Raw genomic sequence first — 27,588 nt, 5'->3', positions numbered from 1 at the left:
TGTATCTTGTTTTTTGGTAATAATCAAATTATATTTAGGGAATTCTCTAAGTCCCTCTTCCAGAAATCCTGATTATATAAACAGAAATGTATGTTTTCCTGAAGATTCTCCCTGGTTACACCAGTTCTCAGCACATCTATGATTAACTTAAAATTCTTTATCATTACCTATTATGATTTATATCAAGATTACCTTCTTCCTAGATCTAGTTTCCCTCACTAGATTTTAAGTTAACAAAACACAGGAATCGTGGCTTAATGCTTTATTCAAAGGGTTCAAACAAAGTTGAGAACAGGTTTTCATCTGTAAATAAATGCTTTTAATAAAGATATTTTAACATAGTAAAATCAGAAAAGTTGAGCACATGTAGTAGATTAATATTATATCAAGAGTGCCTGATACCACAAGAGCGGTGGCACCCACCTGTAATCCCAGCTATGTGGAAGACTGAGGCAGGAGGATCACAAGTTTGAGGCCAGTCTGGGCAAACAGGTGAGACCCTGTGTAAAATTTTTTTTTTAAAGAACTGGGGATGTAGCTCAGTGGTAGAGTGTATGCCTACCATGTTGAGTCTCTGAGTTTAATCCCCAGTGGCATAACTAACATAAATAAATAAATGGCTGATTATTTACATTGACCTTGATCTGATCACTTAGTAAGGAATTGTTTGTTGGGTCTCTACCATAAAGTTACTCTTTCATTCCCATTTCTATACTGTACATTTTGAAAAGAAGGTTATGCATAGACGATATCTAAGGCATGGCAGTTATATTCTATATCTTTGCAGGTATCAGTAAGAAGGATTTTGGGCATGGGGATAAAAAATGCAGATGTAAGGAAGATGAGATTAAGTAAAAATGTAGTCCTAAGTATGAATAGGAATTTTCGGTATCATATCTGGATATATTCAATACAAATATTTCCTCATCCCATCCAATGAGAAGGGCTAGAAAAAATAACCTACCCAGTAGCAATGAGCATTCCAAACACTTGGATTTTGATTTCTAAAATTTCAATTACCATTACAGTGAACTGAAGCTTGTAAACTATTATATATCTGAGGCAGGAAATGTACACAATGAGCCTGGAACATACTAGAAAGCAAGAAGACTGTCAGAGACTACTAGGATTATGTCAAAAAGACGCAAGAGCCTATCTATATAAACTTCCACTGTCCAAAGTTGGAACAATTTGAGTATCAAATAAAGATAACTACAGCAACTTAAATACATGAGTTCATAACAATGCCAAAGAAGCAAAAACTCTCATTGGCTGCCTTTGGAGAATTATAAGAAATTAACATCATTTTGAAAAATTATAAACAGAAGAATCTAACATTTACTAGCAGGACCTGTAGGTGCCCCTGGAGGCATCTTGCCTTCATGGTAGCCTGCAGATTCATGTTAGATGTCTTCCCTCATTGCCTGTCACACCCATTCCTTGGAGTATATTTCATTATTCCCATATTCCAGATAAGAAAAATAAGTGGCTGATATGACCATAACCAAATCTCTCAAAAAGCAAAGGATCTGATTTCTCATACCCTACATGGAGCCTTATGAAACCTAATCTAGCATGTAACTCCAAATGAGTTTGGTGAATGCATTTCAGTGCCAACAATAAACAAACACTACTCAGAAGACAAGAAGAAAAAGGTTAAGCAGGCCTACTAACCCAGTATAATGACTATACAAGTGATAAATATTTTTTTGCAGTTTGGAATTCAAGGATAGAATTAAATCAAATAAAAAATCTGACAAAAGTGGTTGTTTTCATGTTACAGAATAATGATTAACCCTATTTCAGCAAGGAAAGTTTGAACTCATAGTTTAAGAAACATGGATTATGCCAAGTGTGGTGGTCAACACCTGCAATCCCAGCTACTCAGCAGAATAAAGCAGGAAGATTGAAAGTTGAAGGCCAGCCCCAGCAACTTAGGGAAACCCTCAGCAATTCAGTGAGACCCTGTCTCAAAATTAAAAAAGGAGGGCTGGGGATATTGAGCACTTAACTAGTATGTGTGAGGCCCTGGGTTCAATCCCCAGTAATGAAGAGGGGGGAAGGAAAAAAAATATGGAATATGTTTAAAATATTTTAAAAGGGTTTTGGGAAAATGGTTTTAAAAAGGTCTTAGATTTTTAAAGGGAAGATTTAAGTTATTTAAGAAAATTCACTGGAGTTGGCTCCCCGTCTTCATGGGTTCTTTGTCCTCTAATTCCATTGCTTTAAAATATTTTTAATTACATTTTTTTTGGGGTGCTGGGGATCAAACCCAGGGCCTTGTGCTTGCAAGGCAAGCACTCTACCGACTGAGCTATCTCCCCAGCTTACATTTGTACTGAACATGTACAGATGTTTGTTGTCATTATTCCCTTAACAGTACAGTAAGACAACCATTTACTTAGAATTTACATTGTATTATGTATTGTAAGTCAACTACAGATGACTTACAAGTATACAAGAGGATTGCATAGGTTCTATGCAAATACTTACCCATTCTATGTAAGGAACTTGAGCATCCTGGAACCAATCACTCTCAGATACTGAGGGATGACTGTATGTGTAAAACATATTTCTTCTAAGATGTTAAATATATGTGTAATTTTTTAGTTGCATGTTTATTGTGAAGAAGACACTGATACTGAGTGTGGTGGCACACACCTGTAATCACGTGACTCAGAAGGCTGAAACAGGAAGATCACAATTTCAGGACCAGCCTCTGCAACTTAGTGAGACCCTGTCTCAAAAAAAAATTTTTAAAGGGTTGGGAATGTAGCTCAGAGGGAAAGCACCCCTGGGTTCTATCCACAAGTACCAAAAAAAAGACACTGATAAGGAACTTTCATGGTAATAGAGTGACTGGGAAAATACACAATAGTTATTTTTGAATGCTCATTAGGTCATAAACAAAACACAGGCAAACCCTTGCAGTCCAGAAAAGCTTGTCTAGTAATGGTGGCTGTTGGTTTGAGTGGACAGAAACTAGAGATGATGTCTACTTTAAGGCATAGGTCTTAGATTATACTCTCTAACTCCTTTTTATATATATTTTGTGTATCATTATGCATTCCACCTTCTCCTTGTCACTATAAAATTCAAAGATAACCTATAGAAAAAATATACCTGACTTCATGGATAATCTTGCAAAATGTTTATTTAGCACATTTTTGATAAATGTACTCAAATTGTTTGGAAAGGTTCTTAAGTTTGAAGACAAGTCACCAAATAAAATGTGACTAATATAAAAATAGATTTTATAGTCAATGTTTACTTTTTTCACATTTATTATTAAAAGAGAAAAAAATCTCACCTTAAATCTCATTTCATTTTGTTTCAAAGTAATATAGATTGCTAAAGCAAAACTAAGAGCATTGTGTATTATAACTTTTCCTTTCTTTCCTTTTTCCATCAATCGATGGTCACATAGAATCTACAGTAAGAAACCTGCATCCCCATCAAGGTAAGGAAAGATAGAGGTATGGTGTTAAATTATTAACAACCTGGATGGGGGTGGGGGAAGACACCTGTTTTGCAGCATTTGGGTTTCCATGGTATGTATGTAATGTATATGCACACACACACACACACACACACACACACACACACACATGGATTTCAGACCATGAGTGTGATTTCACACTACAACATGATAGTGTATTAAATGAGCAAGTATTTATGATATTCACTGTGTCATAGGATCTGAGGGAAAGAGGTTCATTGGACCACACTCTAAAGTGTCTGAGTATCAAAATTCTGTGATTCCCTCTCATGTACTTTTGAGGGAAGAGGTCTAAGTGGGCAATGGCAAAATCTATGGAACCCTCTCTGAAATAATGGCAAACAGAGGTCATTAGGAGAAATGATCCCAGGACCCACAAGTGTTCTATGGTTTTGAGAGTAGAGAGCCCAGAGAAACTACAGTTACAAATAAATGAGAGAGAGAGAAAGAAAGAGAGAGAGAGAGAGAGAGAGAGAGAGAGAGAGAGAGAGAGAGAGAGAGAGAGAGAAAGTACATTCACAAAGAATTTGGTTTGTTAGGGTCTTACGGTGTGAATAAGGTGATCTGATCACTTTCAAATGCAAAAACTTGAAAACTGTGGGTCATGGCATAGGCAAATCTTTAATCATATTACAGTATTGTATTTTTACCTGTTTATTTATTTTTGTGTTACTGGGGAATAAACCTATGGTTGCTCTACCACAACCATACATACCAGTAATTTTTATTTTTGAGACAGGGTCTTGCTAAGTTGCTAAGGCTAGCCTTGAACTTCATGATCCTCCTACTTCAGCTACCCAGGTGGTTGGGATTATAGGCATGCACCACCATGCCTGGCTTGTCACAGTATTTTAAATAGGCTGATAAGTTAAAAATAATACAATTCTTCTCCTGATGTCACTCTCTTCAATCATTTGGGTTTTACAGAAACCAAAATATTACAGAATTTCTTAGGATTTTTTTTAAAAGCAAGTTTGCTAAAAGCACACCTCATTGACAGTTCAGGCAATGCTAGCCCTGGTTATTAGATCAGGAGAGCCTGGGTGAGAGGTTGCATGCAGCCAGCAGAGGTGTTGCCATGGCAACCTCAAACCAAGCTCCAGCTTCTTAAAACCACTGCTCATGGAAACTGTGTTCCCACAGATTCTATAGTATTTACAACATTATGGAATGGCTATTGTCCCCAGAGAAATGATATAGGATGCCTTGGGATTTAATATCTGTGATGAACCCCTCAAGAAAATTATATTTTTCTCCCTGGGTAATAAATCTCAGGCATCCTTTTAGGGTGAAACCTATCCCTGCCTCCTCTACCTTGCCAAGTTTCCTTTTTTTTCTTATTTCTTTAAGCAAATTCACATTGGCAGAGGAAAAGAAGAAATTCCTCCATTGACTCATGCCACCCTTTCCAGTTCGTGTATACTTTCTGATTTTTTTTTCTGTAACACATGATCTGTTGTCTCCACTTCTTGCCTACAGCAAATCATGAAAAGTTGGGCACAGTGGCACACACCTGTAAGCCCAGCATCTCAGGAGGCTGAGGCAGGAGGATTGCAAGTTCAAAGCCAGCCTCAGAAAAAGCAAAGCACTATGCAACTCAGTGAGAACCTGTCTCTAAATAAAATGCAAAGTAGGGCTGGAGATGTGACTCAGTGATCGAGTGCCTCTGAGTTCAATCCTTGACCTGTCCCCCAAAAATCATGAAATGTGGTGCATTCCTCATGAAAAATGCACTCGGTGGCCACACTGTCAATGTAGACAAACAATATAGTCACCTGTCATACTGTTTCAACTATCTTTATTTTTCTCCTTAGAACACATTATTACCTGGCACCATGCATATATGCACATACACACACTTCCTGTAATTGTTTAATTAAGCCACTATGAAAGTAGAGTCTTTGCTTGTTGTTGCTTACTGCTATATTGCGAGAGTCTGGCACACAGTGGACAATCAGGAAATATTTGTTAAAATAATTTATTAATGAATGGAATCTTATTCAGAGATTGCAATTCAAAAACCCTCACAAATTCAATGGTATGTGTTCCTACAGAAGGGCATTCACAGCTAAAAAAAATCCCATAATAAATTAGCCAAATAAAACATAACTGGGGCAGAGTCTTATCTTATTCTCTTAATATTTTCAGTACCTTGGGGGGATTGGTTCCAAGATGCCCATGGATACCAAAACTGTGGATACTTAAATAAAATAATGTCTAATTGCATATAACCTATGCACATCCTCCATATACTTTAAATCATCTCTATGTTACTTATAATACTTATTATAAAGCCATGTACATAGTTATTATAGTATACTGTTTAAGGAATAATGATAAGAAAAAGTATTGTACATATTCAGTACAGATGACATTTTTTTCTCAAATATTTTTGTCCAAGATTAGTTAAATCTGCAAATGTGGAACCCATGGATACAGAGGTTGTGGAAGAGTTCCCACTATAGAGTGTATGATAATCCTAGGCAAGTTTCTCCAGGCTTTTTTTTTTAATCTGTAAAAGGAGATAATAGTGGTTCTTAAATGGTGGCTAATATTAGGATTAAACAAGATAACACAAATACTCAGGTTACCCTTATGTAGTAAATGTTCCATTATTATGAGTTGTTATCATTATCATTATCTTTGAGGTCTCTGATGACCTGTTTTCTAAGGCTTGAGGTTTTGTTTCACCCTTAAACTTCTTTATGCTATTCTAGGTTGTGTTGATCACCTTTTGTAATTTCAGGTACTATCTTAAGTAGTACTTCCCTGGTCCCGATTGCTCTAACACAGGTTTTCCCAAAGAGTATTCTGTGGGAAAGAACTTCCTTGGGATGTACATAGGATTTCTCAGGGTTGTTCTTTAAGATAAATACATGAACAAGTTCATTGTGTTCCAGAGTATAATAATGGAATATAAAAGGTGCTATGGAGACACTATAGCCAGCTTGCCAGGGATTTGGGAAGACTTCCAGACCTTTGGCCATGACTAGCTTGATACCATGCTTACAGTGACAACATAGTGGCACTAAAGTCAGAAATGATGCAGTAATGCCCACCATTACCAATTTTATTTAACTTCATATGGCAGGTACTAGCCAATTATTTTAGAACCTTCACCAAGTATCACAAACCTAGCTGAATTCATCCCTTCATCCATTCAGCCAACAAATAACATTGTGCTCCTACTAGGACCTAATCACTGTCCTAGATGTTGTGATGCAGGGGTGAATATAAACAAGCACTCACAGATTTATATTCTAGCGGGAAGATAGACAAATAAATATTAAGTGTTATGAAATATTAATGAAGTATTTAGTACTATGAAGATAAGTCAAAATAAGGGGAGAGTGCAACAGTGGTGGGGAGTGATTTTTTACATAGGGTCATCATTGAAAGCCTCTTAGAAGTGACATTAAAGCAGAGACTTTAATGAAGTAGGGAAGTGAGCCATGCAAGTATGTGGGGGAAGATAAAAACAAGGCTCTTGTGCTCAAAGAACAACAAAGAGGTTCACACAGCCAAAGGGGAATGAGTAAGAAAATGAGACCAGACTAAAAAAAGACACAATGACATCACACCATGTACATTTTGGCAAAGTTTCTGGGTTTTGGTCTATGCCTGGTAGGAGAGCCATTGAAGATTAAAAGTAGATGAGTGATTTATCTTATCTTTTTAAAAGACCATACTAGTTGCTGTGAGGAAGCAGACAATAAAGGCAAAGAGAAGAAGGAAGGAGGGAGACTAAATAAGAGGCAGATCTCTGGGAAAGAGGTCATGGTGTCTTGGACAAGGGCAAAAGACAATTGTTTGAATGAGGGTGGTTGTGGTTGTAGTGGAGGGAAATGGTCAGACTCAGGATATATTTTGAGGCTAACCCAACAAGGCTTGCCATTCGAATGACTGTGGTGTAAGGCAAAAAACAGAGAAGTCAAGAATGACTCCGAGATTTCTGACCTGGGCAACTAGGTAAATGATGTTGCCACTTACTAAGTTGGAAACAGCCAGGGTAAAATGAATTATGGGGAAAGAGCAAGTGTCTTGTGTGAGAAGTATTGGTTGAGATGCCTTAAGAGGCTAAATGTGTGTTATAAACTTCTTGAGAACAGAATATATATATATCTTTGTATTCCTAGAATAGAGCCTGCTAAGTTTCAGGTATTAAAATGCCTGTGCAACAATAGAAGAACCACATGCTAAAAAATGAAAACAATGCTCATGAGGATGAGGGCAACAGGGAAATGTCTAATGCTGCTTAGATTGTCTTTATCTGAAGCAACCAGGACAGATTGACAAGAATAGGGTGTCAGGTCATTTTAACCTTTATGCATTAGTCAGCGGATTTTAAATATTATTAGTACAGTTTTTGATCTTTAAACCAGTATTGCACTTTCTAGCATAAGAGAACAGAGAATAACAATGTACATATAAACTTGTTCCTGATACATACACCAATCCTATTTATCTACTGAACTATCTAATCTACATCTATATCCATCTGCACTTTGTGCTTCTTTTCAGAGAACTCACTCTATGCTTTTGAAAAGGTCAAAGCTTATAATCCTTCACCTTTAATGAACGAAACAGATAGGGTTGTCTCAAATGATAAATATAAAAAAGCTAACAATTAAGTTCAATTTGCCCTGAATTCAACAGACTGGCTGTCTAGACAGTTCTAATTTATTTGATTATTGTTCAACATTCATCTTCACTTTAGATAAATGGGTCTCACCTAAGTTAGGGAATGCAATTATCCCTTAATTCATTATTTGCCCCCATTCTTTCACTGAAACAGCTGGCAGTCTACCCAGCTGTACTCATATTTTGCATACTAGGACAGGCTATAGTTTAAAGTCATAGTTCCCAAAATGTTTTATAGGACATTAGTCCTTCAGCAATATGCTTCAGGAAAAATATCAATGATGTTGGGAGACGTTACACTGCTTCTCCTTCTGAGAAATTCCCAGAGAACACTGGAACATTAAAAGCCCTAAGAAGTCCTCAGGGGGAAAAAAGACAGCTCAGAATTTTTCCACCTGCAAGGGGTAGAAGATAGCTTTCTGAAAAATGATGTCTCAAAACACACTGATATGTATACACCATTGGGAAAAGCTAGTTTCATCTCTTATGATTACTTGATAATTATGAAAATAAACTCCATTAAGCAGGTCCTAGGCGAACTATGCCTACAGCAAAAATCAAGAGTGTTAGAGCAAAGCTTTGGCATAGCTATAGCTTATGTTCTGCCATCTCACATAGTTATTCTGTAGTCCTAAAAGTGACATTTTTCTTCAACTCACCCAGGAATGTGTATCGGGTTCATTGCATAATACATTTTAAACCTCTCACAGGGCTGGGGATTGAACCCAGGGCCTTATGCTTGCAAGGCAAGCACTCTACCAACTGAGCTATATCCTCAGCCCTCCATTGCATAATACATTTTAAATTAAGTCTTTATTATTTAGTGATGTCCCTGGCCAACAGAATTCTTGCATATTGCACATTGGGACTCTTGGAATGAATGCTACAAGGACAATAAAAAGTATAGTCAAATATCAACTCATGTTTAAGTTTTCAAGGCAATGTTCCCAAAGCAAGAAAATAGAGAGCAAAACCCAAAACTTTTATTCACAGTTCATAGTGAGCACTCAATTGATGAATATTGAATGAATAAATGCAGGCAACACAAGGAGAAATCTTTAAGTCATAGCTCACAGCTAACTCATTTAATTTGGAAATGGTCACCTTAAATGTCATCTTCATTACATTTCAGAATTTATCTAAAATCAATGACACTACCATCAACCATTACTTTCTCCATGATATACTTTCCCTATTATTTCCTCTAGGTAGAACTACTACTCCCTTCTCTTTGGCCCCATGGAACTTCTGATCCAACCTCAAGTAGAGACTGAATATCCCTTATCCGAAATGCTTGGGCCCAGAAATGTTTTAGATTTCGAATTGTTTTCAGATTATGTTATATTTGCATATACAAAATGAACTATCTCGAGGATGGGACCAAAGTTTAAACAAAAATTCATTTATGTTTCATATATACGTTACACACAATTGCCTTCAGATAGTTTTATACAGTAGTTTCCACGTGTCTGCTTTTATTGTAACCTATCACATGAGGTCAGGTATAGGAATTTTCCACTTATGACATCATGTTGGTGCTCAAAAAGTTTTAGATTCTGGAGCATTACAGATACTTTGAAAAAAAATTCTTTGAATCTCCAAATTAGGGATGCTCAACCTGTACTAACAATACTTCAGGCTTATAGCTATAACCAACCCATGCTGCATAAAGGGGTACTGTGTCTCATATAAGTCATGGATAGACAAATGGGCTACCAATAAATTAGAGAACATTCTCTGACCAAAATTTCCTCTTCCATGTAGGTCTGAATTTTGTCAAATGCTTTCAATGGTCAATGATATTTGTAAGCAAATACAAATGCATATTAAATCATAAATGCATATTTTAATATCAATGACTTTAATATATAAAAATCTTTACATATCTTGGGAAAATACTAAAAGTAATCAATTGTATCAACCACAACAGTCTTCCATTACCTTTACCAATGTTTTCTCCCTAAATTTTTCTTTTCTAAACATGTTAAGTGTTTCTCTTATTTATTAAGGGCTTATTTAAATTAAAAATATAGGTCCCTTAGTTTTTGTCTTGAATGTTTTGCCTGTTTTCATCATGGTCTATTTCATTACCAGTAACTGTCTCATGATGTAATAATCTTTTTAATTATTTTTACCACTTCTATGAAATCTCAGTTTTGGCCACAAATATTATACTAAAGGGACAGTGATAATGAAGAGGTTTCCAGAACATAAGATGTTGACCTAGAACGGGGGAAATTTCATGTGCAAAAATATGCTACCTTTTTTTTTTTTTTTTTTTTTTTTTTTAGTGAAAAGTTCTAATAGCTTTCATCAGATTTTCAAAGGAGCTTTTGCTCCAAAAGATTAAGAATCACTAAATGAGGGAGGGGTGGGGGGAAGCAAAAAAATAACAGAATGAATCAAAAACTATTACCCTATGTAAATGAGTGATTACACAAATGGTATGCCTCTACTTCATGTTCAGAGAAACAAGATGTATCCCATTTGTTTACAATAAAAATAAATTTAAAAAAACTATTACAAAAAAAAGAATCACTAAATGAAAACTCTTAAACCTCTACATATTATCCTAAACATACTAATTTAAAAAGTAAATGAATTCATCACATGAAAATCAGTATACCTTATAGGGTACCCCATATTTTTAAATTTAAATGTTCACAAAGCAATAACTCACAGTGTAATATAGTCTAATGTATAAATTACAGTTAAGCAACAGTTACAACATTTATGAGCATCAAATCTCAAAGTAAAATATAATAATGTTTAGTGTAGATCTATGGATATGCCTACAGGGCAAATCCAGTGAGGTGAGGAATAGATAAAACACTATCCTGGTAGCCGTATTTTAGGGGCCCAAGGTCAAGTTATGTCATGAAGGCGTTTGTGGCATTTGGTAATTCACTTACTCCTCTGAGCTTCCAGTTCAGTCACTTTGATCTCTTATGCGCAGACATTCTGTGATCCTTGGACATGGTTTATGTGTAATTAACTCAACTCTCAAAGCTTATCTATCATCTGGCATTTAAGTTCTTATTGACACTCTTACTTATTCAGTCAATTAAATATTGTTAATAACTGAAACTTTGTTTACTTTGGCCTAGCAACAACTAGAAAAGGGCTTTTAAATAAAAACACAAAGAAGCCACCAGGAAGGTGTGAATAGAGCACTTGTGCAGAGAGTCAGGCACCTGATTTAAGTTAGTGGAAGATGTCAACATGTGAGATGATACAAATTCTTTCCATAATGAAGCATGGAAGAAAAAAATTGTTGAGGAGAAGGTCCGAAAAAGAAACCTAAAGATATGAACCTTGATGAAGCTGACTAATTACAAAAAAAGAAACCGGAAAATATGTCACATATAATTTAACCCAACTTCTTAAATGACAAAACAATGACACAAAGACTTTAAATTTGCATAATACACAATGATAGATGACAATATAACAGGGAATAGGTCACCCAAAGTAAAATACAAACTGCTGGTAAAAATGTACATTATTTGTGACAATAAAGTGAAAAAAGAGTCCTAAAACTCAACTTGTCTCAAACACAACATTTAGAAAAGGTTTTGATGCATTTTACGAAGTTCTAATCAAGCAAACCTAAAAACGAAAAAAAGTTTCAACATTATGAAATCTATTCATCTCATATATACAAGAATATTTTTTAGGTAAGTACTTATTGGGTATCTATATTTTAGAAACCACAGGGCTGAGTACTCTTGCAAGCCCCTGTATGTGATATAAAACTAAACACAACCCCAGTTTTTCTGGGTATATCTGAGACCAAACACTGCAAGATTTTTCATATGTTAAAACATTTTTATGTCCTTACTTCACAGATTGTATGACCCAATATTTGACGATAATGGGTTCCCACATTTCTTTTTCTCCATTATTGGTCTCTGTGATCCATGGGATTATATAGACTTAGGTCTACTATTAAAAAGCATTTTTCATATGAACTGAGAATTACGTATATATTCAAATCAATTAGTATTGGCTAAATGCTAAAATTGCCCATTAAATGTCAGATCTATTCAAAACTCATTTGACCATTGATATTTTTTAAAAACTCAGAACCCAAAGAAATGTAATTCTTGTATTCTTTGTTCAGTATAAAATAGTTTACAAAGGAAAGTAAAAGTCTGCTGGTTTATTTTTAATGAGAAAAATACAAAACTGGGGCAAAGTGTCCTAAAAGACACAAAAGTAATTCTCGGCCTGCACTGAATTTCAGGGGATCCAAATAACTAAGTCATCAAAAATTAGTACCACTTTAAATGGAAGTTTTTCTTAATCACTGTAATAGCACACAGCATGTACTGCCAAGCTCTGGGTTAAAATGCCTAAAATGGTCCTAGCAGAAATGAGTGATTTATTCAGCAAAAAGGAAAACTGTGGTATGTTGTGGACTCAATTGTTGAAACTAAGAACATTAGTCATTCTTCTTGCAAAATAGCTTTTCTGTCTCAGATGATGAGAAAAATTCAATCCTTGTTGGCTTACTACAGCACTGAATTTTGGGCAGTTAGTGCTTTCAATTCTTTTAGTAGAGCTCAGCTTGTAGACAAAAATAGGTGGGGGAATTCTATTGCTTAGACACTATTCAGACACTAAGAGCTCTTTATACAAGACACTTTTTGCAGATTTTTTTTTAACTCCAGTGTTATGACTAAGGTGTTTTCACTGTGCCTTTGTTAACTATTCACAGTTTACACCGGCACAAAAATCATAGGCAGAATTGGCGCCCCAGGGTCATCTCAATAGCTACCAGGAGGGTGGGAGGGGTTAGTGTTAGGGTTAGAGTTAGGGTTAGGGAGGGGGGCAAGAATGGAGGAAGGAAGGACTGTATAGAGGGAAAAGAGGGGTGGGGGGAAGGGGAAAAATAACAGAATGAACCAAACATTACCCTATGTAAATTTATGATTACACAAATGGTATGCCTTTACGCCATGTACAAACAGAGAAACAACATGTATCCCATTTGTTTACAATAAAAAAAAAGTGAAAAAAAAATAAAAATGAAGCACAGATTAAAAAAAAAAATAGCTACCAGGATCACATCTGTAGAGGCAGAGGAGGTAACTATTTTCCTTCCCTGACATTTTTGCCAGGGGCTTAAATTAAGTACTGCTCCTGTATGACTTACACTCTCCTGACTTACCAGTGCTCCACCAATCTCTCCTGTTTGGTATATCTTTTTTCCATCCTCTTATTCTTCCTGTTAAAGTCCTACTTCTCTTTTAAGGTCCCTAGACTTTGTTCATATTCATAACATTAATATCTAATTCACTATATTCATGTCAATTATTTGCCCACTTGATTACTTCTTCCAAGAGAACAGGGGCACTTTCTGGGCAGTGATGCTATTTACTCATCTTTACCTCTATCCCTGTGATCTAGCCACTGCATAGGACATGGTAGCAGCTCAGAAATGTCTGAACAAGTTCAGAAGTCAGAGCTATTGCTACTTGTAATGAGTTGCTTTGAGGAATAGAACATTCACTTTCCCTAGATGTGTTCAGAGCTATAGTCAGATAATCATTAAGGAGATGCTGTCAGGATTAAAATCTTAGGTGATCAGACTAGATTGCTTTTAAATCCCTTTAGACTCAAGGAGTCTGAAATTCCAAACAAACCCACGAACGATAATATGCATTGTCCCTGAGAGATGGGCTTTTTTTTTTCTTCTTTTCCTTATTTCTCTCTTAAAAGTCATCTCAGAAATTCTCAGTTAAGAGCACATATTAAAAATCTGCTGGGGCTGCGTTTGTAGCTCAGTGGTAGAGCACTTGCCTGGTATGTGTGAGGTACTGGGTCTGATCCTCAGCACCACATAAAAATAAGTAAATCAAATAAAGATATTACGTCCATCTACAACTAAAAAAAATCTGTTGCTGGTCTTTTATTTGTGGCCACTCGGCTCCTGAGGAAGAACAAGCTTCTCACCTTAGTGGCTCAACCACTATCCTTAAAATAAATCAAGAAACAAGAGGCAGAAAATAAGTGTAAATTGTTAAGTGTAGATTACAAATTCTACAAGGGGGGGTTGGAGTCATTAGGAGCCAGAGTGATCAAGGAAAGGATCTTCCTCCAGCTATTGCAGGATGGATAGGATATAAACGAGCAAAGAGAAGAATTTCCACATTATGATCAGAGAGAAGAATTAAGAAAGAAAAACACAGGGAAGGCATGAAGGGAAAAAAATAATCATAGTATGGTACTGAGAACAAGAGGAAGCATGACTAAAGTTAAAGTTCAAGTTGGGGTAGAGTGGGAAATGCTACTTGTCTAACAAAGTGGGGACAGATAATTGGGAACATGGAGGGACCTTGAGAGGCTGGTAATAGGAGACCACTGAAAGTTCTGAGCAGATAAGCAAGGTGATAAAAGAAGTGTTTAAGGTAAGTCAAGTCTGGAAGAATACTACATGCAAGATAGATGTGAAGGGAGAGCTATTACTGTAAAGAGTGACAACTGGGAAGATTATCATAATCAGGTAGACTTCAGGGGTCAAAATTCTGCCCTGGAGATGGGGGTAGAGGAATGGTCACAGGGAAGGCAGAAGAGGAATAGCCATAAAGAGAATCTAGACCTGCCAAAAGAGTATAGGAGGGTTGCGAATATACCTCTTTGTGCTTAGTGTGTGCCAGACTATGGGTTTGATCCCCAACACCACCAAAAATAAGGGGGTATAGAGAATGAAAGAAAAGGATGTGTGAAGAATAATAGAAAGGATGGTAGTACCCCTCTTCCCCCCTAAAACGAACCAAGGAACTAAGGAAGAGATGCTGGATTGAAGGGCATGGTAGCTTTTGGACATGTTCAATCTACAGTATTTCTAAATATCCAGGAAAAGATACTCTAAAGGAGTTCAGAGAAAGAAAAGGATTCAAATTAGAGATGTAAGAGTTTTCTATAGATAAGACAATCCTGAAGTCCTCTAATGTGAAAGAGAGGAAGAGAATACACAAGAGCCCAAAAGCAAGGAATCACAGAAACTTGGTCATTTTAAAACCAGAAGTTTGCAAGAATATGAACTCAGTTAAAGGAAGGGAAAAGAAACAATCAGTGTGATATAAAAATTCAGAATTTGAAAGTGTCACAAAAAAACATGAAAAAAGTTTAAAAACTCTTGGTGATAGTTAATGGATGATGGATAGGGGCCAGAGTATGTTAAAAGAAACTACTCTACTAACAAATGAGCAGGGCTGTTTCCCCTTTCAACTACTAACATAGTATATGAAATTATTTAACTGGTGGATGGACATAAAGAAGGGTTTTGTGACTATAAAACACATTCCATTTTATCCTATTAATGATATAGGAGATATAACAAGATATGTATTTGTACAAAGATAGTTATAATTTTGTTAGTGTGAATTGATTTTGAGTAATATCATTTAGAATATGTACTCTTCTGAGTGTTACATTATAGGAATTACACTACAGATGCTAAGTAAGACATGGTCATATGTTATAAATGTATGGGTAAAATATCAAGTGTTCAAGTCTCAACTAAAGTTATAAGGAACATCCAAATGCATTTAAAACCTACAGCAATGATTAACTCATGGTATATGGCCAAGCACATACAAAGAGGATGTGTTTTGAAGTTCACAAGAATGTATGGGAAAAATGCCTCTCACTGACTCATGAAATACCCAATCTATGTTGGGACCTAACATAAGCCAGACTTGCATCTACTTTTATTTTAATTGTGAATCATCTGGGAAGACACTGCAGACAGAAAACAATGTTTCTGGTCAGTTTGGGTATTAAAATTACTCAGATCTGACTGATGGAGATTACATTAGAGAAAGCCAAGTGCTTTTCCCACTGTCACTGATGGACAGGAAGCTGAATTCTGGAATAGGGGCATGAACTACTGTGAGAAATAGAGAAATGCCCTCTATTTCTCCCAAATGGAAATGAACAAATTAATAATTAATAATAACTATGAGCAGATCCCAATTTTGTGAGGTCTTATATAATTTGAACATTCTCTTTATAAAATAAAAAGCAAAATTGTGAAAAGAAGTTTCAGTATGGAACTTGTTATTTATTTAGCACAAGACAGACAAGAGACTTCAAGCTGTAAGACCATAAAACGTAAGGTTCATTAGCTACATGCTAAATCCACATCCGCTAGTGACCAAGTATTGGGAGTCAACTGTGAGAAAGGAGAAAGATCAAGAAATCAGGCACAGGAAAAATAAAAGACAAAACTCTCTTAAAGGAATACTGGAGACAAAGAAAAAGGTAAGAATAAAATCCCAGAAAGATTCCTAAACTGTGTGGCATATAGATGGAAAAGGAGACAGAACTCCTAATCAATTTACACTACAAATTATCTTATTTATTTTCCAGTGATCAACAATCATATTGCTTCTGGATGCTTTCCTAGAAGGACCAGGTGTTTGGAAATACCAGTCAACAAGTGTTTGTTAAAGGAGTAAATAAATAAATAAATAAAGATGAAACAATAGAAATGCTCCCTTTTCTTACTCTCCACCAGAATCTGCTATCCTCTGATGCTCCAACATAAATGCATGCTTTTTCTTGAACTGGATGGAATTGCAAAACAACAGTTCATGTCAGTCTCCTCTCTGTTGATCAAGACTGTTTATCCTGACCAGGAGAGTCAAAAGCTATCTGTATCCGAAATTAATATATAAACATGTTCAGTCTCATCAAAAGATCACACATAAAAAAATGGCTCCTGTTGGTCGCCTTATTTACTCCCTCCCACCTTTTTCCCCCTCTTTCTAAATCAGATCCTGTAGGTATATCTGAAATTATTAACACCTGGGGGGAGGGGACAGGTCAGGGTGGGATTCTAGCTAGGACTGAAACACAACACAATCTCTAAATTCCAAACATTTTGCCAAACATAACAATATATATGGCAATTTAATGTATCAATTATGATGAGGCTTCCAGGGAGATACAAAATGCACTATTCACTTGATCAACCACAAACCCAAGCCAGAACCAAGGGACAAAATTCAAGTCAGTAAGGGCTCTTAGAAAAAGAAGGGCACAACCAGCCCTCAGTTTCAGCTTCATAAAGGAATTCCCTTTGGGCAATAAATACCCTACACCTTCCTGTAAGTTCTGAAAAAAATGGCAGTAGTAGGTTGAAACTAAGTTCACCCTTCATTTTATTTCTTAATTTTACCTTTTTCTAAAGGATTCTATCTCCCTGTTCTTCATCTACCAAATTTTCTAAGGAAAAGTGCTTCAAAGAAGAGCAGGATTGGACTACTACTACTACTACCTCAATACTACAGAAATTCGTAGTTCTGTTTAGAGAAAAGGATGTGAAATCAGTAAGGCAAAGCAGTTACCTCAGGAATTAGGAGTGAGGGTCTTAAATGGGAGAAAATCATTCAGTCACTTCCCAGCTAAGCTATTTGATCTCCTGACTGTTATTAAACCTGTCTTCACAAAATCTGTTTTGTGAAATCAGAGCAAATTTGGCACCCACGGTAAAGAACTGTTGAGGACTGAGAAAATCTACAAAAATGTAACTGCACATCAAGAGTTAATTAAATATTAATATTTAATAGTAGTAAAATAATTGTGCCTCCCTCCCCCAGTTCACACCACCAGCAAAATGGATCCAACCCCCATTCCCACTTCGTAGGATTTGGAGCCTGGCCACAGTTACACTCTCCCAAGCACATGAGAGACCCCCAAACACCACAGTGATAATGCAAGTCCCCCACCCTGGGCTCGCCAGGGCCCCTCAGGCCACCGTTATGGTCCACACTGACCTGAGATGCCGCCTCCTATCACGACTACGTCGAACATGTGGCCTGCAGTACTTGCTTTCTCCCGACTCGCCATGCTTTGGTTGATACTCTCCGGAGGCGGAGGCGTGGATATAAGAGTGGGGACCTCCGAGGACCAGGCGGACCCTTTTACCCCCTCTCTCCGGGCGTCCGGGGGCGGAGCCAATCTTTCTACCGATACCCAGGGGTAGGGCAGTGAGGGCGGGGCGGACCCTTGTGCTGACACTCCCGGAGCGCCCGGGGGCGGAGCTGATCCTTCCAGAGATACCAGCGGGGAGCCGGGCGCTGAGAACGGGGCGGTCTCTTGTACTGACACTCGGGGGGTGTTATTGGGTACAGGAGGTATTTGTACTGAATTCCGGGGACTGCTGAACGCTGAGGGCGTGGCGAACCCTTGCACCGATATTTGGGAGGTGTTATTGGGCGTCGGAGGTCCTTGAACCGACATTTGAGAAGGGATATAGAATGTACGAGGTACTGGTATTGGTAACCAAGGATAGCCGTCAAGAGAGGGCGTGATGGACCCATGTACTGACCCTTGAGGGGAGTTATTGGGTGTAGGAGGTGCTTGTACCGACATTTGGGAAGGATTATTGGATATAGGAAGTCCTGGTACCAATACCCAGGGATAGCCGGGCATTAAGGTCGGGGTGGACTCTTGTAGCGACTCTCGGGGGGTGCTGAACACTGAAGGTCGCTCGGACCCTGCCACTGACACCTGGAGAGAGCTAGGTATAGAAGTCAGGGAGGACCCACGTACTGACACTTGGGAGGAACCCAAGGGCAGGATAGTTTCTGCTACCGATTCCCGGTGAGTGCTAGGGTCAGGGTTGGAGGCTGGGGAGGCCTTATCCAAGGTGTTTGACTGACTGGCAGGTGCGAGGACATGATCCTTAACCCCTTGCGCGCTCAAGCTCCAGAGGTCAGCCTTAGAGTTGTTAGTTCTCTGGCCAGAACTAGTGCTGAGGTGGGAAGGCACACTGGAGCTCCAGGACTGAGCAGGGTTCTCGATGGACACACTAGACTGGGCATTAGAAAGTGGTTGGGAGAGGGTCCGCCACTCGGAGTGGGTGCTGTACTCGGAGTTGCTCGAGCCTGAACCAATGGTGGGGTCTGAGTTCTCGACCTCTGTAGGTAAGACCGGGACTTTGGGAACCAGCCCCGCCTCACGCCCCCTTTCGCTGCCGCCCAAGCCGCAGTCTTTGCCTCTGCCTCCGCCACCGCCGCCGCCGCTGCCGCCGCCGCCGCCACTGCCACCGCAGCCGCCGCCGACAGAGGTGGCCAAGCCATGTGCGTTCATGGTTCTTGAATTCGCGGGACGCTGGCAGAGGCGTCCTGCCACCCCTAACCCTCCCCTACCGGCGCTTGCCTTGTGGGCCCTGCTGTCACGGGTCAGCGCTCTCAGAGGCCGGGAGGGCGAACCCAGCCCATTAGGAGGCGGGGAGATGAGGCGCTGGTGTGGCCTAGCTCCGCCTTCCCCGCCTGCCGGCCGCGGCGCGCGCGCGGAGAGCTCTGCCGTTGGTAGTGGCCAAGCGATACCACTGCAGAGGGGAGGGCGATGGCCAGGCGAGAGTAGGGAAATGGGTGTAGGTGTGGCCGCGTGGGTTCTTAACCTGTTGCTTTCATTGCCACGTTTCAATTGATAGAGATTTGGGCAGCAAGGGTCTTGGAAAATCAAGTATCTGAAAGAAAAGAACGCAGAGGGCAGGGTCGCGAAACCACCGCCTTGGCTGCACTTGGTCTGTCCTCTTTGTGATGTCACTTAGGGACAGGTGAGGTCTGCGCAGCCGTGCGCTCTCCCTGGAGAGGGGCGGGGTGGTGTGGAAACTGTCACTTGGGGGAGACCTGTTAGTTCTTATTGGTTCTTTATGTTTTTTTTCCCCCTCAACTTGAAGTGCTCAATTGAAACAAGTGGGCAAGAAAAATAACTCAGCTATCACAGACTAAGTGGGACAGCAATATAAAAGTGAAAGTCGAAGGATGGCTAAAGCACAGAAACAAACAGAAAACGTGTTTCCCCATTCTTCTGAAAGTGATATGTAGTGCTTACACTTTATTGTGCAGTCACTCTTCTGTCTTGCTAGTTTTATCTCTTTCTTAAATTTCCACTTTTTCTTTTCCTACAAAACTGAATTTGTCATCACTGGAACCCTCAAAAATAGATGAAAGAATGATATGAATTCAGGGTAAATGATGAGTGCTCCAAGAAGTTAACTAGATATGTGCTCCTACCTATAAAAGTTTATCCTAAAAAAGTTTCTCCTGCCTGACCACCCTCATTCTGTAATAGGCATCTTGTCGAACAAGCTGGAAGAAATATAGATGTCGTATTTATCCTTATTTAATAGCTTTTACCACATAGAAAAGGACTCAAAACTCTGAACTAAATTGGGATCATTTTTATCTTGCTAGACTGAAACAGTGAGAGAGGAAATCATAGATCTAAAGAAGTCAGCTCTTTCTAATGTGATTCTGCCCACTTCTCTTCTTATTTATGTTGCTTTCATTTTGTTTTCATTCAAATATGTGATTTCACCTATTGCTAATGCAAGGTACTGGAGATATGTAGGCAACAGAAGACAGAGGCCATTATTGTTCCAAAAGTCTAGTAGAGGACATACTCAACCACAGGCTTGATGTGTAAATGCAAACCCTAACCAATTGGTTATGTTGGAAAAATCCATAGTGATAAGAAAATGTTAGGGTGTGTTAAAGGGGAAAATTCTCTAGGCCAATTAAGTCCAGGAGAGCTTTTGTGAGCAAAGAAAAAGCAACAAAAATGATTCAGGCAGCTCCCAAAACCATGCAGGTTTTGACAGCTCCAACCAACAAAGGAATCAGAAAGACTTCATTAAAAATAGAAGTGAGTCATAGAAAACAACCTGAATGGCTATAGCCTAGTCAACCAGTCCATTGGTTACAGTTTAAATAGTTAATTTGTTACAGTTTTGTTACTTGGCTACAGGGCCTCCTGCAACCAACCAAAATCCAGTTACTGTGATTAAACTCTATATTGGTTTGGTCTTTTGGAAGCAGTGCAGTGCAGGTACCCGATTCAAATCCATCACCTCCGTAAATTTTATTTAACAGATATTCTGACCGCACTGGAAATTACCTTTGGGTGAGGAAATGTAGAAATATTCTAGAAAGAGGAAACAATGTGAACAAAGGACCTGTGGTAGAAAGAAGCATGGTTCATTGGGGTAACTAAAATCCAGCCAGTGAAACTATGGTAGATAAGGCTGCTGAGGGCAACTGAGCTAAGGTAAGACCCTTGGTCTGGAGCTAGGAATATAGCTCAGTAGTAGAACTCTTGCCCAATATACACAAGGTCCTGGATTCCACCCCAACAGTGAAAAAAATCCTTTACCTTTATCCAAAGAACACTGCAAGATTTTTAAGTAAGTAGTTATGCCCAGATTGAGTTTTGAAAAGATCTGGCTTCCTGCCATATCAATAAGGGGCAGAGGGAAGCTAGAATAATAAATAGAAAAAGGGAGGCCAAAGTTGGGAATTCTTCAAAGAAAGAGGTAAAAGTGTCATAGACTAAGGAGCTTTTTGGAAAAGGCTGCCTAGCACAAGTGGTACCTTTTATTTCAGGGTGCACCCAACTCGCAGAGCTTGCTGGGTGGAAGCCAGGAAAATAAATACCCAACCTTCACGTCCTCCCTCCCTCCAGTCTTCTACTGATCCTATGCATAGACCAATCCAACCCCAAATTAGATGACAAGGAAGCCCATTGATGTAGTTCATACAGATCAACCATTAGGGGGTAGAACAGAGGGGCAAAGGGAAGTGAGGTTGAAGGAGTGCTGAAGTGAGGTTTAATGGGCAAATGGATATAACTCAGTGTAGTGCCTGACATATAGTGATTATGCAATACATATTCACATTTTAATTTTTAAAAGCTGTATTATATAATCATAGCATGTATTATGATTTACTCAATAATTATCTTATTTTTATTTAAATTTTATTTTCAGATAGGGTCTTGCTAAGTTGCCCAGACTGGCCTTTAACTTATGATCCTTCTGTCTCAGCCTCCCGAGTTGCTGAATTACACAAGTGTGCTACTGTGTGCAGCTTCCAATAGTCTTTGCGTTAGTTGGCTCTCAATTGCTGTGACAAAATGCCTGAAAAATCAACTTAAAAGAAGAAAATATTTATTTTGGCTCACAGTTTCAGAAGTTTCAGTTTATGGTCACTTAGCTCCATTGTTTCTGAACCTGTGGTAAGGCAGTGCATCATGGGGAAATGCATGGCAGAGGGAAGCTGTTCACCTCATGGTGGTCAGGAAGCAGAGAGAAAAAGAGAGAAGAATGGAAGGAGGGACAAAGAAGCCTGGGACAAAATATATCTTTCAAGGGCACAACCCCAGTGACCTACTTCCTCCAACTAAGCCCCACCTCCTGAAATTCCCAATAGCCCATTTAGCAATTAATCCATTGATGAGATTAAAGCCCTCATGATCCAATTACCTCCTAAGACCCACATCTCTGAACACTGCTGCATTGGGAACCAAGTCTTAACACATGAACTTTTAGGGGACATTTCAGATTCAAACCATAACAGTCTTTTTAAAAAAATTATTTATAATATTCATATATATTCTTTCCTCTAATACAGTCATATATTTAAATGAATTTGAAACTTATTTCATCCAGGAAGAATCCTCTTGATTAATTTAGTTGAGATGATGATGTTTTCTAAACATTAATTTGGGTAATTTGTATTTGACAGCCTTATTTAACATCTTTTTAAACAGGTCTTCATCTCCAGAATACTTACAGGAAATTGTTTCCTTTATCCATGAAACTAAGAGATTTTGTGAGGATAATGTATGTGTGTTTGAGCATGCATGTGTGTGTGTGTGTGTGTGTGTGTGTGTGTGTGTGAAGGTAGTATAAATTCTGTGAGTTTTAAATTTTGAGTTTTTTATTAATCCCTATGACATAACAGTTTTCTTCTACTCTAACTTGGATTATTATCTGTATTATAAGTGTTTGGTTTCTTCCTGTAAAACACTGATAATTATTGTTATGCTTTGTATCTTAAATGTCTGCCATAGTCCCATATGCTAAAGATTTAGTTGCCAGCCTGTGGCACTATTAGGAGGTTGGGCCTAGTTGGAGAAAATTAGGTCATCAGGATGTGCTCTTGAGGGGTATATTGGGACCCCCAACCGCTTTTGGTCTCTCTCTTTGCTTTCTGGCCACCATGAGATGAAAAGGCTTCCTCTGCTATATGCTTCCACCATAATTTATGGCCTTGGCACATATATATAAGTATGGAACCAAGTGACTATGAACTGAAACCTCTGAAATGGATGAGAGTGGGATGCAAGGGGAAGGTTTGGAAGTGATATTTCTCTGCATATTCTTCTTAAAATTGTGCATCTCCCATTAGGGAATCTTTGTGGGCTTAACCAAATCTTCAGACCCTCAAAACTCACGGTATTTGACATCATTTTGCTCAAAGTGATATAAAACAGAAACCACAACTTGCTAGCAGTCCAGTGGTCAGTATTTACCTTCCATTGGTGTCCTTGGGGCAGATCATAGAGTTGTCCAAATGGTGAACTGCAGTTATTCTCTTTAGTCTCCCAAGTGGTATTTTGATAAAATAGAACAAGATTCACATCAGACAAGTGTGGAACCTAGACTGTTAGCAGACTTATACCCCAAGGGAGGTAATAATTTTTATAATTCCTCATTTATAGTATCTAGGGATCACATTAAAAGTCACTACATTAAAGGAAAACCAAAGTTATAGTTGATTCAATTATTTATAATTTTTTAACTGACTCCCAGTCCAGATACTACTTCCAATCAAAGGGTGCATGGTTGCCATAAGTAATGTTGACTAACAAAATTGGAACCACTTGAGCATCAAAAGAAATTATGAAGCCAGGTGTAGTGGTATATGCTTGTAATCATAGCTACTCAGGAGACTGAGGCAGGAAGATTACAAGTTTGAGGCCAGCCTGTGCAACTTAGTGAGATGAGACCCTTTCTCAAAATAGAAAATGAAATGGGCTGGAAATGTATCTCACGGGTAGAATATCATTGTGTTCAATCCTCAGATTTGCAAAAAAAAAAAAAAAAAAAAAAGAATAAATAAGTTAATAAAGCATACAAAGAAAGGAATTAAAATATAAAGCTCTTATTTACAGAAACATATAAGTCAGTTAATGTAGAAGAAATTATTTTTTAAAAAAAATCACTCTTGTAATAATTGATTGGAGCAAGGATTCTCAGTAGGTACTGAAAACTTCAAAAGATTATGGGGAGACAGTTTATTCACAAGGTCTTCAAGTATCACTCCATGGATTATTTTATTAACTATAAAGGAAAATATTACTTTACAAATAAGAGATCTGGCAGTCACCTCTTGAACCAAATGATTCAACTTCAGATTACTAGTCATCACTAATCTAATATGTCCTTCGATGTAATGCAATAAGTCTACAACCACACTTATGCTGTAATTTACTAGAAATGTTTAACAAATATAATCACAAGGAAACAGATCTAGAGATAAGGTATTTTACAAAACAGCTGGGCTTTCAAAACTTAATATTGTGAAAAACTAAAAGGCAAGAAAACTGTTAGAGACTAAAAGAATAGGTCTGGGAGTTTAACTCAGTTGTAGAATGCTTGCCTAGCATGCATAAAGGTCCTGAGTTCCATCAACAGAAAAAAAAAGATTAAGAGAATAAAGTGATATGGCTAAAGACCATACGTGAAACTTGATTTGTTGGATTCTGGACTGAAAGATTAAAAAGCAATAGATATATGACAATTGGGAAAATTTAAATATGAAGTGTACATGAGATATTTTTGATTAATGTTCATTTTCTTAAGTTTCAAATTTAGGTACTATAGTCATGGGGGAGAACATTCTTATTCTTAGATACAGGTTGAAGTTCTTTGAGGTGAAATATCATAAGTACTTCAACTTATTTAAAATAATTGTGGAAAGATTCAAACAAATAATCAAAATGTGACCACACACATAACACACACACACACATACACACACACAAACACACACACACAATAATAAAACAACTGGTGAATCCATGTGGAGGCTATATTGGTGTTATCTATGTGGAGGGTATATTGGTGTTAAGTAAAATATCCTTTTATCTCTTCTACAGGTTTGACATTTTTTTCAGTATTAAGTGTTGGGGGAAAATCAGTTCAGAGGAAAAAATATTTCAAATCAAAATTCTTTATCAAGATTGTTATTAATTATGAAGGCAAAAGAAAGTCATCTTAATACAAACAAAAAAGAAAGTTTACTTATTTTTCTGAAAGGGAATTTGAGGATACGTTCCAGAAAAAATGAGACTGAAAACAAGGAAGATTGTCTCATGAAAGAAACTATCTAGAAATCCTATGAAATAATCTGAGTGACCACCAGTCATCAGTCCAGAAAGTAAATAGGCCAATTTATAATTCAGTAGACTCTAAGAATGGAGTGACTTCCCCATGGAGATATAGAATAAGTAAATTTGAAGACATTAACACTATGGTAAGCAAAAGAAGGGAGTTCAGAACACACTACCTTAAAATATTGCACTTTGGCATTTGAGAAAACAACTGAGGCAGGAAGGCCACTCTCACTTTCCCCTTGCCATTTACCTGTGAAGCAGATCATAAGACCTCCATTCAAGTGGAGCTATCTGTATACCTGAAGGAAATGCCCTTATCTTCAAGAATATACAGAGGGGAGAATCTGAACAAGCAGATCTTGCTACCCCCCATGTTTATTACCATTACATCACCCCTTTTGTTCTCCATTTATGATTACTCTTCATCAAATTTAAGCATAAAAATACATGTTTACATATTTATTTAGGTCTTACTTTCTGAAGACTCCTGTGTAAAATTTATATTAGAAAAATGTGTATGCCCTCTCTTATTAATCTGTCTTTTGTTATAGGGGTCTTGGTCATGACCCTAAGATGGGAGGAAAAATATTTTATTTCTTCTAAAGAAGGCAATTATTATACTCTGAATTAAAGAAAGTTAGGGCTAGGGGTATAACTCAGTGTCACTTAGAGTGTTTGCCTACCTTGCATGAGGGTTAGTTCTCCAGCAATGGGAAAAAAGGAAAAGGAAAAGTGAGTCAGAGAAGCAAACAAAAATGTGGTACTACTGAGCAATTTGTTACATATGAGAAAACTGAATCCATTTGATCTCAACACTAAGCAAATTCTCCTTTTTGTGACATGGTGATCATGACCTTGAAACCAGAGAGAAGAAAATATTGCATAATTATGCCACATTATTTGGCTCTACAATGAACAGTGTTTTCATAGTATTATGAACCGGTTTGGAGGGAAAATAAGTCCTCTCATATGTTGCTGACAGAAATATAAATTGCAGTAATCCATTTGAGGATAAAATAGAATTAAAACCATAAAAAATATGCCCTTCAACCTAGTAATTGAACTTGAAGGAATTATCCTAAGGAAATAATTACAAGAAGAAATTTAGCTATAAGCATGTCCATTGTTATATAAGTGACCAAAGGGGATTTGTTAAATTCCTTTTGGTTTACCCATTAAAAAATGATGACTGTAGCCACTAAAAATGATGATACATATTTTATTCAGGAACCATCATGGCTGTCTTAATCTACTGATTCGTTTAAGAACTATTTATTAAGCACCTTTTCTATTCTAGGTACTGTTCCGAATATCATGGATATATAGTGGGGTGAATAGATAGTCTCTTCCCTACAAAAGCTTAGATTTGGGGGCAGGGAGTACCAGGGTGTGAACCTAACGACTGAGTCACATCCCCAGCTCTTTTTTATATTTTATTTAGAAACAGGGTCTTGCTAAGTTGCTTAGGGCCTCACTAAATTGCTGAGGCTGGCTTTGAACTCACGATCCTCCTACCTCAGCCTCCCGAACCACTGGGATTACAAGGGTGCACCACTAAGCCCCGCTAAAGCTTAGATTTAATGGGAGAGAAGAATGGGCAGAGAAAACAACAATTTAATGAAGAGATATGTAATATTTCAGATGATAAAAGTGTTCTGAAGAAAAATCAAGCAGAGTAAAGGGAAAGAGTAATAGGACAATGTATATTTTGTATAAGATGGCCAGGGAAGGTCTCTCCCATATAGTGACACTTGAGTAGAGACATCAGTGAATTGAGGGGCAGAGCCAAGAAGATATCTAGGAGAAGAGCATTCCAGGCAAACAAAAATGACGAAACAGCAAGTGCAAAGAAATAATGCTAGAAATATGCTTGACTTTTTTGAGGAATAGCCTATATACAATGTTGTAGTGGAGTGAGCAATGGGGAAAGTGGTGGGAAATGTTGGGGGCAAATCTTATCAGACTTATGTACTATGCAAAGGAATTATTTTTTCTGAGAGAGAGGAAACCATTTAAGTTTTGGACAGAGAACTAAGTTAATTTAACTTTAATTTTAGAAGAATAATACTGGTTGCTTTGTGACAGATAAACTGTAGAGAACTTTATCCTTGAGTTTCAGTGATACTGGGGCTACTTCAAACAATACAGTTTGGTAGAAGTGATGCTATGTAACTTTTGAAGCTAAGTCATTGCTATGATCTGAATGTTTGTGTTTCCTCAAAATTCATATATTGATCCTAACTTTG

The 27,588-nt window shown here is 37.8% G+C and overlaps 1 protein-coding gene across 1 annotated transcript in view; it reads right to left on the bottom strand.

Moving 5' to 3' along the window:
- Maoa (monoamine oxidase A) overlaps nucleotides 1-18,224 on the bottom strand; it is a 70,191-nt gene extending 51,967 nt beyond the window's left edge. The window contains 1 exon segment of the mRNA XM_047536890.1: nucleotides 17,929-18,224. Within this exon segment, the coding sequence (XP_047392846.1) occupies nucleotides 17,929-18,001 (73 nt within the window). The 5' untranslated portion in view covers nucleotides 18,002-18,224.
- Between the last annotated feature and the right edge of the window lie 9,364 nt (nucleotides 18,225-27,588).

Source organism: Sciurus carolinensis, chromosome X (genome assembly GCF_902686445.1).
Source record: "Sciurus carolinensis chromosome X, mSciCar1.2, whole genome shotgun sequence".
NCBI classification, from domain to species: Eukaryota; Metazoa; Chordata; class Mammalia; order Rodentia; family Sciuridae; genus Sciurus; species Sciurus carolinensis.
Note: the sequence above shows the minus strand (reverse complement) of the source record. Positions and strands in the feature narration are given on the sequence as shown.